Source organism: Thalassophryne amazonica, chromosome 9, assembly GCF_902500255.1.
Source record: "Thalassophryne amazonica chromosome 9, fThaAma1.1, whole genome shotgun sequence".
Taxonomy (NCBI): Eukaryota; Metazoa; Chordata; class Actinopteri; order Batrachoidiformes; family Batrachoididae; genus Thalassophryne; species Thalassophryne amazonica.
The window spans coordinates 2653475-2671124 of record NC_047111.1 but is presented as its reverse complement, the minus strand read 5'-3'; the positions used below and the strand labels follow the sequence as shown (position 1 = coordinate 2671124).

At 44.0% G+C, this 17650-nt stretch overlaps 1 protein-coding gene across 1 annotated transcript in view; it reads left to right on the top strand.

Annotated features, from left to right (window-relative positions):
- Nucleotides 1-17650, top strand: part of sim2 (SIM bHLH transcription factor 2) — a 266456-nt gene that overhangs the window by 200373 nt on the left and 48433 nt on the right. Inside the window, exon 6 of the mRNA XM_034177491.1 lies at nucleotides 2187-2386. Within this exon, the coding sequence (XP_034033382.1) occupies nucleotides 2187-2386 (200 nt within the window). The remainder of the gene's footprint in view (nucleotides 1-2186; nucleotides 2387-17650) is intronic.

Genomic DNA, 17650 nt, shown 5'->3' with positions numbered 1-17650 from the left:
AAGATCCAGGCTTTCTGCCCTCAGTCAAGACTAAGATCCAGGTTTTCTGACCTTGATCAAGATTAAGATCCAGGCTTTCTGCCCTCAGTCAATAGTAAGATCCATGCTTTCTGCCCTCAGTCAATACTAAGATCCAGGCTTTCTGCCCTCAGTCAATACTAAAATCCAGACTTTCTGCCCTCAGTCAATACTAAGATCCAGGTTTTCTGACCTTGATCAATACTAAAATCCAGGCTTTCTGCCCTCAGTCAAGACTAAGATCCAGGCTTTCTGCCCTCAGTCAAGACTAAGATCCAGGTTTTCTGACCTTGATCAAGATTAAGATCCAGGCTTTCTGCCCTCAGTCAATACTAAGATCCAGGCTTTTTAACCTTGATCAATACTAAGATCCAGGCTTTCTGCCCTCAGTCAATACTAAGATCCAGACTTTCTGCCCTCAGTCAGTACTAAGATCCAGGCTTTCTGCCCTCAATCAAGACTAAGATCCAGGCTTTCTGACCTTGATCAAGAGTAAGATCCAGGCTTTGTGACCTTGATCAAGAGTAAGATCCAGGCATTCTGCCCTCAGTCAATACTAAGATCCAGGATTTCTGACCTTGATCAATACTATGATCCAGGCTTTCTGCCCTCAGTCAATACTAAGATCCAGGTTTTCTGTCCTCAGTCACGACTAAGATCCAGGCTTTCTGCCCTCAGTCAATATTAAGATCCAGGCTTTCTGCCCTCAGTCAATACTAACATCCGGGCTTTCTGACCTTGATCAATACTAAGATCCAGGCTTTCTGGCCTCAGTCAATACTAAGATCCAGACTTTCTGCCCTCAGTCAATACTAAGATCCAGGCTTTCTGGCCTCAGTCAATACTAAGATCCAAGCTTTCTGCCCTCAGTCAATACTAAGATCCAGGTTTTCTGTCCTCAGTCAAGACTAAGATCTAGGCTTTCTGACCTTGATCAAGACTAAGATCCAGGCTTTCTGACCTCAGTCAATACTAAGACCCAGGCTTTCTGCCCTCAGTTAATACTAAGATCCGGGCTTTCTGCCCTCAGTCAATACTAAGATCCGGGCTTTCTGACCTTGATCAATACTAAGATCCAGGCTTTCTGCCCTCAGTCAATACTAAGATCCAGACTTTCTGCCCTCAGTCAATACTAAGATCCAGGCTTTCTGACCTTGATCAATACTATGATCCAGGCTTTCTGCCCTCAGTCAATACTAAGATCCAGGTTTTCTGTCCTCAGTCAAGACTAAGATCCAGGCTTTCTGACCTTGATCAAGACTAAGATCCAGGCTTTCTGACCTCAGTCAATACTAAGACCCAGGCTTTCTGACCTTGATCAATACTAAGATCCAGACTTTCTGCCCCCAGTCAGTACTAAGATCCAGGCTTTCTGACCTTGATCAAGACTAAGATCCAGGCTTTCTGTCCCCAGTCAGTACTAAGATCCAGGCTTTCTGCCCTCAGTCAATACTAAGATCCAGGCTTTCTGCCCTTGATCAATACTAAGATCCAGGCTTTTCTGACCTTGATCAATACTAAGATCCAGACTTTCTGCCCTCAGTCAATACTAAGATCCCGGCTTTCTGCCCTCAGTCAATACTAAGATCCAAATGTTGAACACTTTCACCATTTCACTTATTGTGTGTCCTTGGCCTTTGAGACTCAGAGATGCCTGGGAAGAGCTTATGGAGTCATAACATTGCTGGACAGAAGTGCTTGGTGATGCTGATATCTTTACAGGAGAATCAGAATCCAAGTGTGGTCCATGTATGCTTGTCATAGTTGAATATTAACCAGTTCCCAAAGGCAGGGACTCTTGGCATTTGATGTTCTGTGTCTGCAGACGATCCTTGGGTGCCGTTGAAGTGACTTTGTTCAGATGAATGAGGGTATCACTGGCACCCTGAGAGAACATGAGTGAACACCCACCTTTGGACTTTCAAGAAGTGGGGATAGACTGGTTGTGTGCTTGGTGGTTGTCATTCAAGAGTCAAGCTCATGTGATGATGCACCCACAGACACACTCCGCAGTGTGTCTGTCCCGTGTGTGTGACATGGCACAGACACAGTCCACAGTGTGTCTGCTTTAAAGACAGCGTGTACATGTAACTCTTTACTTTGTTATTGTTGTTCATTCATCCTTCCACTGGCGTCCAGGCTTTGATTCATCCCGTGTTGTTTGACAGGTGATCCACTGCAGCGGCTACCTGAAGGTGCGTCAATGCCTCCTGGACGTCGCTGTGCGTGAGTCCTGCTGTCAGACGGCGTGTTTGGTGGCCGTTGGTCACTCGTTGCCCCCCTGTGGGGTCACCGAGGTCAAACTGCACAGCAGCATGTTCATGTTTCGGGCAAACCTGGACTTTAAACTCATCTTTATGGACTCCAGGTAAAAGAAACACAGAAAACAATGACACATACACACAAACACAGACACACAAAACACAGACACACACACACACACAAATACACACAAAAGACACACACACACAAACACACACAAAACACAGACACACACACACACAAACACACACACAAAACAGACACACACAAACACAGACACACACACAAACACACAAAACACAGACACACACAAAACAGACACACACAGACACACAAACACACACAAAACACACACACACATACAAACACACACACAAAACACAGACACACACACACAAATACACACAAACACACACACACAGACACACACAAAAAACAGACACACACACACACACACAAAACACAGACACACAAACACACACAAAACACAGACACACACACAGAAACACACACAAAACACAGACACACAAACACACACAAACCACAGACACACAAACACACACAAAAAACAGACACACACACACAAACACACACACAAAACACAGACACACAAACACACACAAAACACAGACACACACAGACACACACACACAACAAAAACACAGACACACACAAACACACACACACACAAAACACAAACACACACAGACACATAAACACACACAAAACACAGACACACACAAACACAGACACACACACAAACACACACAAAACAGACACACACAAACACACACACACAAAACACAGACACACACAAACACACACAAAACACAGACACACACAGACACACACACAAAACACAGACACACAAACACACACAAAACACAGACACACACAGACACACACACACAACAAAAACACAGACACACACAAACACACACACACAAAACACAAACACACACAGACACATAAACACACACAAAACACAGACACACACAAACACAGACACACACACAAACACACACAAAACAGACACACACAAACACACACACACAAAACACAGACACACACAAACACACACAAAACACAGACACACACAGACACACAAACACACACAAAACACAGACACACAAACACACACAAAACACAGACACACAAAACACAGACAAAACACAGACACACACACACAAACACACACAAAACACAGACACACACACACACACACAAACACACACAAAACACAGACACACAAACACACACAAAACAGACTCACACACAAACACACACACAAAACACAGACACACAAACACACACAAGAAAACAGACACACACAAACACACACACAAAACACAGACACACAAACACACACAAAACACAGACACACACACACAGAAACACACACATAACACAGACACACACAAACACACACAAAACACACACAAAACACAGACACACACAGACACAAACACACACAAAACACAGACACACACACACAAATACACACAAACACACAGACACACACAAACACACACAAAACACAGACACACGCACACACAAACACACACAAAACAGACGCACACACACACAAAAACAGACACACACACAAACACACACACAAAACACAGACACACACACAAACACAGTCACAAACATACACACAAAACACAGACACACACACAACAAAAACACAGACACACACACACACAAAACACAAACACACACACACAAATACACACAAAACATAGACACACACAAACACACACAAAACACAGACACAGACACACATAAACACACACAAAACACAGACACACAAACACACACAAAACATAGACACACACAGACACACACACAAAACACAGACACACAAAACACAGTCACACACAGACACACAAACACACACAAAACACAGACACACAAGCACACACAGACACACAAACACACACACAAAACACAGACACACACAGACACACAAACACACAAAACACAGACACACACAACAAAAACACAGACATACAGACAGACACACACACACACAGTCACACAAATACAGACACACACACAGACAGACACAGGCACACACACAGACACACACCGACATGCACAGACACACACAGACACACACAGACACAGAAGCACACTCACAGACACACACACAGACAAACACAGACAAAGACAGACACAGACAAGCACACACACACACACACACACACAGAAACACACACAGACACACAACACACAGACACACACACAAACACAAAGATAGACACACATAGAGACAAAACAGACACACTCACACAGAGACATACACAGACACATACACACACACACACAGAAAGACATACACACATATTCAGTCACACACACAAACACAGACAAACACACAAACAAACAGACACACAAAGACAAACACACACAGATACACACACAGACACACACGGCCACAGACACATGCACAAATGCACACACAGACACTCACACAAACACATACCAACGCACAAACACACACAGACACATGCACACACAGACACACACAGACACGCACAAAAACACACACAGACACACACAAACACAGACACACACAGACACGCACAAAAACACACACAGACACACACAAACACAGACAGACACACACACACACACGCACACACAGATATGTACACAAACACACACACGCACACACAGACATGGACACAAACACACAGACACACACACACATACACACAGACACACACAAACACACAGACAGACAAGCACACAGACACAACACACACACAAACACACATAAACACAAAGGCAGACACACACAGAGACACAACAAACAGACACAGACACACTCACACACAGACAGACACAGACAAAACACACAGACACACAACACACAGACACACACAAACACAAAGACAGACACACAGAGACATAACAAAGACACAGAAACACTCACATACAGACAGACACACACACACACACAGACATACACAGGTGCACAGATGCAGACACACAAACTCACAACCACACAGGCACAGACACACATAAACACACACAAAACACAGACACACAAACACACACAAAACATAGACACACACAGACACACACACAAAACACAGACACACAAAACACAGTCACACACAGACACACAAACACACACAAAACACAGACACACAAGCACACAGACACACAAACACAAACACACACACAAAACACAGACACACACAGACACACAAACACACACAAAACACAGACACACACAACAAAAACACAGACATACAGACAGACACACACACAGTCACACAAATACAGACACACACACAGACAGACACAGGCACACACACAGACACACACCGACATGCACAGACACACACAGACACACACAGACACAGAAGCACACTCACAGACACACACACAGACAAACACAGACAAAGACAGACACAGACAAGCACACACACACACACACACACACACAGAAACACACACAGACACACACCACACAGACACACACACAAACACAAAGACAGACACACACACAAACACAAAGATAGACACACATAGAGACAAAACAGACACACTCACACAGAGACATACACAGACACATACACACACACACACACAGAAAGACATACACACATATTCAGTCACACACACAAACACAGACAAACACACAAACAAACAGACACACAAAGACAAACACACACAGATACACACACAGACACACACGGCCACAGACACATGCACAAATACACACACAGACACTCACACAAACACATACCAACGCACAAACACACACAGACACATGCACACACAGACACACACAGACACGCACAAAAACACACACAGACACACACAAACACAGACAGACACACACACACACGCACACACAGATATGTACACAAACACACACACGCACACACAGACATGGACACAAACACACACACACACACACATACACACAGACACACACAAACACACAGACAGACAAGCACACAGACACAACACACACACAAACACACATAAACACAAAGGCAGACACACACGGAGACACAACAAACAGACACAGACACACTCACACACAGACAGACACAGACAAAACACACAGACACACAACACACAGACACACACAAACACAAAGACAGACACACAGAGACATAACAAAGACACAGAAACACAACACACAGACACACACAAACACAAAGACAGACACACAGAGACATAACAAAGACACAGAAACACTCACATACAGACAGACACACACACACACACACACACACACACACACACACACACACACACACACACACACACACACACACACAGACATACACAGGTGCACAGATGCAGACACACAAACTCACAACCACACAGGCACAGACACAAACAGACAAACACACATACAGACACACAGACAAACACACACACTCACACAGACAAACACACACACAGACAGACACACACTGACGCACACACATAGGCACAGACACACACACAGACAAAGACACAAACACACAGACACACACAAACACACACATTCAGGCAAACACAGAGACAAACACAAACACAAAGACAGACAAACCCACCCACACAAACACATAACAAACAGACACAGACATACACAGACACACACACAGACAAACCCACCCACACAAACACATACAGACATACACTGACAAACACACAGTCATACACAGACACAAACAGACACACACTCAGACACGCACAGGCACACAAACACACAGACACACACACATAGACATGCACATACAGACACCCACACACACAGACAGACCCAGACACACACGCATGCACAGAAATACACAGTCACACAGACACACACACACCGACACCCCCACACACAGACTCACACAGGTACACAGATGCAGAAACACAAACACACAGGCACACACAAAGACACATACAGGCACACATGCACACAGACACATACAGAAAGACATACACACATATTCAGACAGACACAGACACACACCGATGCACACACACACAGACAAACACAGAAGCACACACACACACAAACATACACAGACACAAACACACATAGACAGACACACAGACTCACACAAACACACACCAACGCACAAACACACATGCACACATAGAAAGACACACACAGACATGCACACATAAACACACACAAACACAGACAGACACACACACAGGCACACACATAACCACAAACAGACACACAGACAAAGACAGACATACACAGAGACACAACAGACAGACACACACACAGTCACAGACACAAATACACACACAGACAAACACACAAACATAGACATACACAAACTCACAAACACACAAACATACACAGACACAAACACACACAGACACACAGAAGCACAGACAAAGAGACACACACAGAAACACAACAGACAGACACACACACACAGTCACAGACACACAGACAGACACAGACAAACACACACACAGACAGACCCAGACACACACGCATGCCCAGAAATACACAGTCACACAGACACACACACCAACACCCCCACACACAGACTCACACAGGTACACAGATGCAGAAACACAAACACATAGGCACACACAAAGACACATACAGAAACACAGACACACACAGACAAACACAGACACACACGGACAGACAGACACATACAGGCACACATGCACACAGACACACACAGAAAGACATACGCACATATTCAGTCATACACACAGACACACACCGATGCACACACACACAGACAAACACAGAAACACACAGACACACACAGACACACACACACAAACATACACAGACACAAACACACATAGACAGACACACACGGACTCACACAAACACACACCAATGCACAAACACACATGCACACACAGAAAGACACACACAGACATGCACACATAAACACACACAAACACAGACAGACACACACACAGGCACACACACAACCACAAACAGACACACACAGACAAAGACAGACATACACAGAGACACAACACACACACACACACACACACACACACACACACACACACACACACACACACACACACACACACACAAACACACAAACATAGACATACACAAACTCACAGACAAACACACAAACATACACAGACACAAACACACACAGACACGCAGAAGCACAGACAAAGAGACACACACAGAGACACAACAGACAGACACACACACACAGTCACAGACACACAGACACAGACAAACACAGACACACACAGTCACCCAGACACACACCAACACACACAGGAAGACACAGATACACACATACAAACACAGACAGACACAAACACACAGACACAAACACAGACACATACACAGTCACACACACACCACACACAGACACGCACACACAGACACAAACACAGATGTGCACACACAGGCGAACACATAAACACACACACACACACACTCATACACAGACAGACACACACACACAAACATACACAGACACAAACACACATAGACAGACACAAACGCACACACACAGACAGACACACACAGACACTCACACAGACAGACACACAGACACTCACACAAACATACACCAACGCACAAACACACACAGACATATGCACACACAGAAAGACACACACAGACACGCACACACAAACAAACACAGACAGTCACACACAGACAGACAGACACAGACAAACATAGACACACACAGAGACACAACACACAGACACACACAGTCAGAGACACTCCTGTCTATGGCTGATGCTGAGACTTTGATACATGCATTTATTTCTTCCAGACTGGATTATTGTAATGTTTTATTTTCAGGCCTGCCGCAGTCTAGCATTCGAGGACTTCAGTTAGTACAGAATGCTGCTGCCAGACTTTTGACACAAAGTAGAAGGTTTGACCACATTACTCCCATTCTGGCATCCCTTCATTGGCTACCGGTTTCTGCCAGTTCGGATTTTAAAGTTTTATTGTTGGTTTATAAAATTGTTCATGGACTGGCACCTTCTTACCTGGCGGACTTGGTTAAGCCCTACGTACCTGCGAGGCCCTTGCGTTCGCAGAGCGCAGGGCTTCTGTGTGTTCCGAGGATGAACAAGACGTCTGTGGTACAGACACCCACACACACAGACAGACCCAGACACACATGCACGCACAAGAAATACACAGTTACACAGACACACACACAGACAAACAGACTCACACAGACACAAATACACAGACACACACAGGTGCACAGATGCAGAAACACAAACACACAGGCACACACAAAGACACATACAGAAACAGACACACACAGACAAACACAGACACAGGCACACAGACACACACAGAAAGACATACACACATATTCAGTCACAGACACAGACACACACAAACATAGACAGACACAAACACACACAGACAGACACATACAGACACTCACACAAACACACACCAACGTACAAACACACAGACACATGCACACACAAAAAGACACAGACACGCACACATAAACACACACAAACACAAACAGGCACACACACACACACACACACACACACACACACACACACACACACACACACACACACACACACACACACACACACACAGGCACACACACAAACACAGACAGACACAGACAAAGAGAGACACAAACAGATACAACACACATACACACACAGAAAGACACAGACACGCACACACAGACACACACAAACACAGACACCAACACAGACACAAACACACGGACAGACAGACAGACAGACACACACACACACACAGACACACAGGAACACATGCACACAAACACTCTCTCCACTCCTTTTTTGTCTTAGCATTGATCCACTAAGCAAGCTTCTCAAGGAATTTGTCATCAGGAATGATGGAGGTAGATGAAGAAAACACAGACAGGTGGTGAGCCACCTTCTATTCTTGGATGACTTGAAGATATTTGCAGATTCAGAGAGGGGACTCAGGAGGCTTGTGGAGGCAGTTCATACATACGTTCTCTAAAGAAATTGGTATGGAATTTGGGCTGGATAAATGCTCTAAATGTACAATCAGAGGTGGTAAGAAGCAGGTCACAGAAAATATACAGTTGGATGAGGGGAGCACTATTGAAGATTTGGCTCCTCTCATAGACTGCGACATCGGTCTGCTCATAGGGTACAATTGTTCTCAAGCCCTGTTGCCAAGAGAAATTGTATCAGGCAAGGATGACGAGCCATTCGCAGTAAGAACCGATCTTGGCTGGAGTGTAGTTGGCTGTGTCAACCCCTGTGTTGACTATGGAGATGCCACAGGGAGCAGCCACAGAATCATTGTGAGACAAGTCACACCAAGTTTACAGTTACCTAATGACTTAACAAGTCAAGTTCAGTACATATGCAGAACCCAAGTCAAGGAAGTCATTGTTCCTACAGACGTGCTGAATACAGACTGCTGAAATATCTACACTGGAAAGTATGCAAGGAACTGGAGGTGGAAGTGGAGCCACACTTTTGGGAGCATGAACCAGCACCAGTCTCATTCAATGGAAAAGTGACTGTCTTTTATGACAAAGAGATCCCAGCAGGAAGACATATCGAAGGAGGTGCAGTAAAACCTGATATTGTCATTTGGAACAAGCAAGAGAAGACAGCAAAAATTATTGATGTGACAGTCCCCAATGACTATGGCCTGAATAGAGCTGAAAGGGAGAAAATCACGAAATACCAAGAACTTAAAAATGATCTACGAATAAGTCTGTACTTGAAAACTCTACAGAATCTGATTGTTTTATTGACGCAGGGAGATCATTCCACAGAACAGGGGCATGATAAGGGAAAGCTCTGTGACCTGCAGACTTTTTATTCACCCTAGGGACACAAAGTAGTCCTGCACCCTGAGAACACAAAGCCTGGGCTGGTACATAGGGTTTAATTAGGTCAGCTAGGTAGGGAGGTGCCAGTCCGTGAACACTTTTATAGGCTAGTAAAAGAACCTTAAAACTGTCATGACTGGGTGTGGTGTGGCACAGAAAGTGATAGGACACACAATGCAGACTCGCAGGCTGAGGTGTGGAGGTAAAAATAGGCTTTGTCAAAAAAACAGGCAATGGTTCAGTACACAATAAGGCAGTCAGTGGGGCGGCGGTACAGACAGACGAGAGGCAGATTAGTAGTATAGTTCACAAGCTGGGGTCAGATTCACGGTGTGGTGGAGATCGAGACAAACAAGCAAGGTTCAAAAAAACGAGGCAAACAGGCGAAGACAAAAAGGCGAGGATGTGACACATGATCAACAAACTAGTAGGGAAGTGAGGGGCTGTGAGAGCTTAAATACAAGGGCAGGAATCAGGTTGTGATGCAAAACAGGTGTGGGGAAGGTTCAGGAAGGGGAGTGGCCAGACAAGACAGGTGGGCATGAAAGACAAAACAACTAAGTGCCAGTGACACACCCACAACCAAGAGAGATAAAAAGAACTGAAAACCCCAAACTGGTGTGCTCAAGTGTGAGGACCCAGAAAATAAAAGGCAATGACTTAACTAAGACAGAACTCACCCTGTGGCTAAAGCATAAAGGGAAATACAACTAATGACTATAGGCAGAGTGCAAATACAACAAGAAAATAAAAAGCAAAGTCTAAACTAGAACAGAACTGATACAGATTAAAGTATGAAAGTAAATGCCATAACTGATTACCAGCTGACCAAGAAAATAAAACACACAAAACTAAACCAGTGACAAAAGAATACAATGGACAAGACAGAATAATTGATAACCAGAGAAAGCAATAAATAACTAAAGGAACAAATCCAGAAGAAAGCTGAAGATAAATACTAACCAAAACCAGCGACTAGTGACCAGTGATAAAGCATAATGCAATAAATGGGATAAACAAAACCTAAACTGGGACTGAAGTATCTGTAGCTGCCATCGAAGTCAGAATAAATAAATATACAATAGATGAATAAATATTAGGATAAAAATATAGAGTTCATAAATATATTCATTTATAGTAGCAATAGTTTAAAAAAAGCTTCATTATATTTATTTCATGTATTTTGTTTGTTTTGATGTTATGTCAAGTCTTAAGTAAGGGGGGAACCAAAGTTTGCCGCTGCGGGTTGACGGGGAGTTTTTTGAGGGTCGCTATTTGTTGTTTTGTTAGCAATCCGGACCAAGCTAGCAGGCAGATACCACATTGATTCCTCTGCCTAAGACCTGCAATGTTTCAAGAAGTTTGGATAAAGTGCATAGTACACTGAAGGACTGAAGAAAGATTTCTAATTTTCTCTCAAGGGAAAGCGGCCAATGAAGTACATTTATGTAATACAACAGCACGGTCACGTTTTTTTTTTCTTTTTCTTTGATGTGTCTTTACATGGAAATGATTTGTGTTTATTTGTTTTCTGTCTGTATGTTTACTAGTTCTCACGCAACACTATCATGCTCTGCATGTGATTAAAGCCAGTAACGAAAAGAACGACTTGGTTTCGTGATTTCAGCTTGAGAGGGAATTACAGTGAGAACTCAGCCATCGCGACACGAGGGGAGAACGTAACCAGCAGCCAGCAAGGAGCCAGCGCGCGCGCCCGCCTGTCATCAGAGCTGTAAAGATAATCAGGGTTTCGGAGGAGCTACTCGTCAAAGGACAGTATGCAGTCTGCCGGTAACCTAAGAGAGTTGTGTGATTATGCCAACGGGAAGCACATTTGAGTAAAGTTAAATGTGAAGACGTGGAGTAGCCTCTACAACTGCTAAAAGTCCTCTTTGAGTTTCAAGATTCAGTCGGACTGATTGCACTCAGCATAAGGATAAATTTAAGGACTTAACAAGGAATGCTTGCTTTTGAGTTTGAAGTGTAACTAAGGTTTAATGTGATAACTTTTCTTATTATTCTATATATTTGTAGCCTCTGATATTTGAATGTTTATAGGTTGTTAAGCAACCTTAAGCAGTTCTGAGAAATATTTACTTTAAAGGAGTGCTGTGGTATTTACCTACTTTCAGTGAAGTTTAAAGGTGCTCTCATTTAATATTTATCTGAACTAAGTATCTTGCCATAAAGGCCATTTAGGTTATCACTTGACATTCAAGTTGGTGTGATCTAATTTCAGTATTATTAGTTCATTTATTACTTGCCTATATTTCTTAGTTTTATTACTACATTATTAAAATTTTGTATTTCTGATATTTTACGTTTTAACTTCACAGAATAGCCTTTAAACATAGGCTTCTAAAGGATGACAAGTTTAACTGATTTCAAAATAGTTTATTCAAGGGTGAAACTTACTTTAATTTACAAGTTAATTTAATTTAAGCTAATTAATGCTATTTAAGGCTCCTTAAGGTTACTTAAACTTATTAAACTTAGAGTTTAATTCTTACTATACTAAAAAGGCTGATAAAGACATTGCAACTAAAATGCAAGACCCGCGGAAGTTACTCATGAAGAAAAGGAGGAGTCTGTTCACAATGAAGCTTTAGAAGAAAACCCTGCAAAGGAGATTGAAGTGAATACAGAAACCGACGTTACTGGAGACAAGAGAAAAAGGAAACTTACTGAAAAGGGTCAGGAACTACATAATGAAAACTTAAATAAACTTCAACGTAATTTTGACAAAGCATATGAGAGATGGAAAGTTCTTGCAAAAGAGGCCACAAAGCACTCTCCTTACCAAACTCAACCGACATTCTACATGATCACCAAATTAAAATTCATGCTGCTGATCTTGAAATAAAGAAACACTATGAGGATATTCGTAAACACAGTGTCCCGGACGCGGACACCCGACGTCGAGTAGACACCTGTGATGCTGTATCAAGGCAGCTCATTGAATGGCTACATGTTCTGCAGAATGAAGACACAGATCAGCATTTAACTACAGCACAAGCACCATGGGGTAACACTGGCTCAGTGTTTTCATGTAAAGAAGACCAAGTATCCATGTTGAGCCGTCCAGTTTCTGGACGTGTTTCAAGACACTCAAGCCTGTCCTCCAGAAAGAAGCAGGAGGCAGAAGCAGAGTTTGCTGCAACTAAAGCTACCTTGAAGGTTCTAGCAGAAACAAAACAGGGAGAAAAGGAGCTTGAAAGCCTTGAGGCTGAGAACAGGAGGAAGCTAGCGCAACAAGAAGCAGAAAATGCTGAAAGACAGAAGTTATTAGAAGAGAAGCGCAGACAGTTAAAACATTTGGAAGCAACTAAAAGAATGAATGCAGCAATGGCAAGACTACAAGTCTACGAACAAGACGTAGGCTCAGATGAAGAAATATCAGATCTTCTTCACAACCACAACCTGTCAGGGCCTCCATCTAAAGCTAATGCCCTTCCAAGGTACAGCATGCCTCTACAGCCTGCAAGTAGGCTCCCCACCACAAGGTATGAAGTCACAAGGCCTACTTCTCAAATTGCTCGCCCCACTCCTCACGATAATAGCACAACAATGCTTGCTGAAGCGATAGCGTAGTCCATAAATACAAGCCTTCCAGTGCCAGAGCCGCCGATCTTCAGCGGAGACCCAATAAGATATAAGGACTGGAAAATGTAATTTCTAACCCTGATAGGCCGGAAGAACATTCCAGTAAATGAAAAGATTTACTACCTCCGCAAATATGTCACAGGAGCTGCAAAGAAAGCAATTGAATGTTATTTTCTGGTGGACACAGAGAAGGCCTATGATTCAGCATGGGAAATATTAGAAGAACGATACGGCAACTCCTTTGTGGTCGCTAAAGCATTCCGCAACAAGCTGACTTCATGGACAAAGATAGGACCCAAAGACAGCGATGAGCTGAGAGAATTCGCAGATTTCTTGTGAGGCTGTCAAGCAGCCATGAGTCATATTAAGAGTCTTGAAGTCCTAAATGACTGCAGTGAAAATCAAAGAATCCTCAGCAAGCTCCCTGACTGGCTCACTGCCAGGTGGAACAGAAAGGTGATGGAATTCGAAGAAGACACACAAGACTTTCCGAGTTTCCACACCTTTATTGAGTTTGAGTCAAGAGAAGCCAGGATAGCTTGCAATCCGATGACTTCGCTTCATGCTCTGAAGAGTGGTGATGGTGAAAAGACCAAGCTGTTAAGGTCCGCGGTGTCGGTGCAAAGGTGTTAGCAAGTGCATCTGAAGAGAAACCAGATATTGAAGGACAAAGGAGCGATGCTAAGGGATGCATGTTTTGTGAGAAGACAAATCATGGCATTCAGATATGTTGGAAGTTAATGGAGAAGCCTGTCAAAGAGCGAGTTAAGTATGTGCAGACAAAGAAACTGTGTTTTGCATGTTTAAAGCCAGGACACCACTCAAGGACTTGTGAGAACAGAAGTGTTTGCAACGTGTGCAAGGGGAGGCATCCCACATGTTTGCATGAAGACTGTGCCAAGGCGGATGAAAAGGTCCAAGTTGATGGACAAAACGAGAGTGGAAAACCCTCAAAGAGAAAGGAAAGGTCTAAAGAGCCTAAACATAGTGACACAGAGTCTACAACTAGTGAAGTAGCAAGCACAGCTATGTCTAACCAAGTCATTCACAATGGGAATAGCACATATGCATCCACAATAGTGCCAGTTTGGCTGTCAACGACAAGTAACCCAGATGCCGAAGTTCTGGTTTACGCTCTTCTGGACAGTCAGAACAATAGCACCTTCATCCTACAAGAAAGGGCAGAGACTCTTGATACCCAGAAGGAGCCTGTGCAATTAAAGCTTTCCACACTTGCATCTAAGCAGACTGTGATTCCAAGTCACAAGTTAGTTGGGTTGCAGGTCAGAGGGTTTTACTCCTCCAAGAAAATCCCTCTTCCCATGACTTACTCGCAAGACTTTATCCCTGCTAGTCTAAGCCACATTCCTACACCCAAGACGGCAAGAGCATGGTCTCATTTAGAACACCTTGCCGAAGAGATCGCTCCTCTCATAGACTGCGACATCGGTCTGCTCATAGGGTACAATTGTTCTCAAGCCCTGTTGCCAAGAGAAATTGTATCAGGCAAGGATGACGAGCCATTCGCAGTAAGGATCGATCTTGGCTGGAGTGTAGTTGGCTGCGTCAACCCCTGTGTTGACTATGGAGATGCCATTGGGAGCAGCCACAGAATCGTTGTGAGACAAGTCACACCAAGTTTAGAGTTACCTAATGACTTAACAAGTCAAGTTCAGTACATATGCAGAACCCAAGTCAAGGAAGTCATTGTTCCTACAGACGTGCTGAAAGTGCTTGAGTCAGACTTCAGCGAGAGAAACGTGGAAGACGCTCATTTTTCTCAGGATGACTTTCGCTTCATTTCAAAAATGGAGGAGGGCATAAAGACACAAGCGAATGGACAGCGTGAAATGCCATTGCCATTTAAAGAAGACAAGCCGTGTCTGCCTAACAACCTGAAGTGCGCAGATCATCGCCTCCAGTGTCTGAAAGGGAGATTTGAGAGATAAGCAATACCATAAGGACTACGTTGCATTCATGAGCAACATCATATCCTGTGGAGATGCTGAGAAAGTCCCAGAAAGTGAACTCCAACGGGGCTCTTGCTGGTACATTCCGCACCACAGAGTCTACCACCATCAAAAACCAGGGAAGATTCGCATGGTGTTTGACTGTTCAGTGAAGGAGTATCACTTAATGACCATCTACTCACTGGACCAGAGTTGACAAATACCTTGGTAGGTATCCTCTGTCGATTCAGGAAGGGCCCAGTAGCTGTGATGTCCGATATTGAGCATATGTTTCACCAGTTTCGGGTCAGAACAGAAGATCAGGACTACCTCAGGTTCCTTTGGTGGGACAACGGGGACATCAAGTCGGAGCCATCAGTTTACCGAATGAAAGTGCACCTATTCGGTGCAGCCTCATCGCCCGGCTGTGCGAACTACGGCCTCAAACACGTCGCTGCACAAGGACGAGGTCGATTCAGTGAAGCAACAATCCACTTCATCGAAAGGAACTTTTACGTCGATGATGGCCTGATAAGTGTCTCAACGCAGGAAGAAGCCATAAAGTTGGTAGCTGAAGCCAGAGAGCTCTGCAGCTCTGGAAGATTGCGCATCCACAAGTTTGTTTCTAATTGCCAAGAAGTGCTTGAATCCCTCCCAAAGGAAGAGTGTGTAGATGCGTCAAGAAGTCAAGACCTGGCTCTGGGTGAACCCCAGATGGAGAGAGCCCTAGGCGTTAAATGGTGTGTCACATTGGACCACTTCAGCTTCAGAGTGGTGGTGGATGAATGCCCACTCTCAAGAAGAGGAGTGTTGTCGACAGTAGCCTCCATCTTCGACCCCTTAGACTTTGTCACTCCCTTTATTCTGATCGGGAAGCAAATACTTCAGCAAATGTGCCGCGACAAGGTGGGATGGGATAATCCGCTGCCAGATGATCTGAGACCACGGTGGGAGTCCTGGCTCCTGGACTTCAAGAACCTGGCAGGCATCGAGATTCAGCAATGTTATATCCCATCA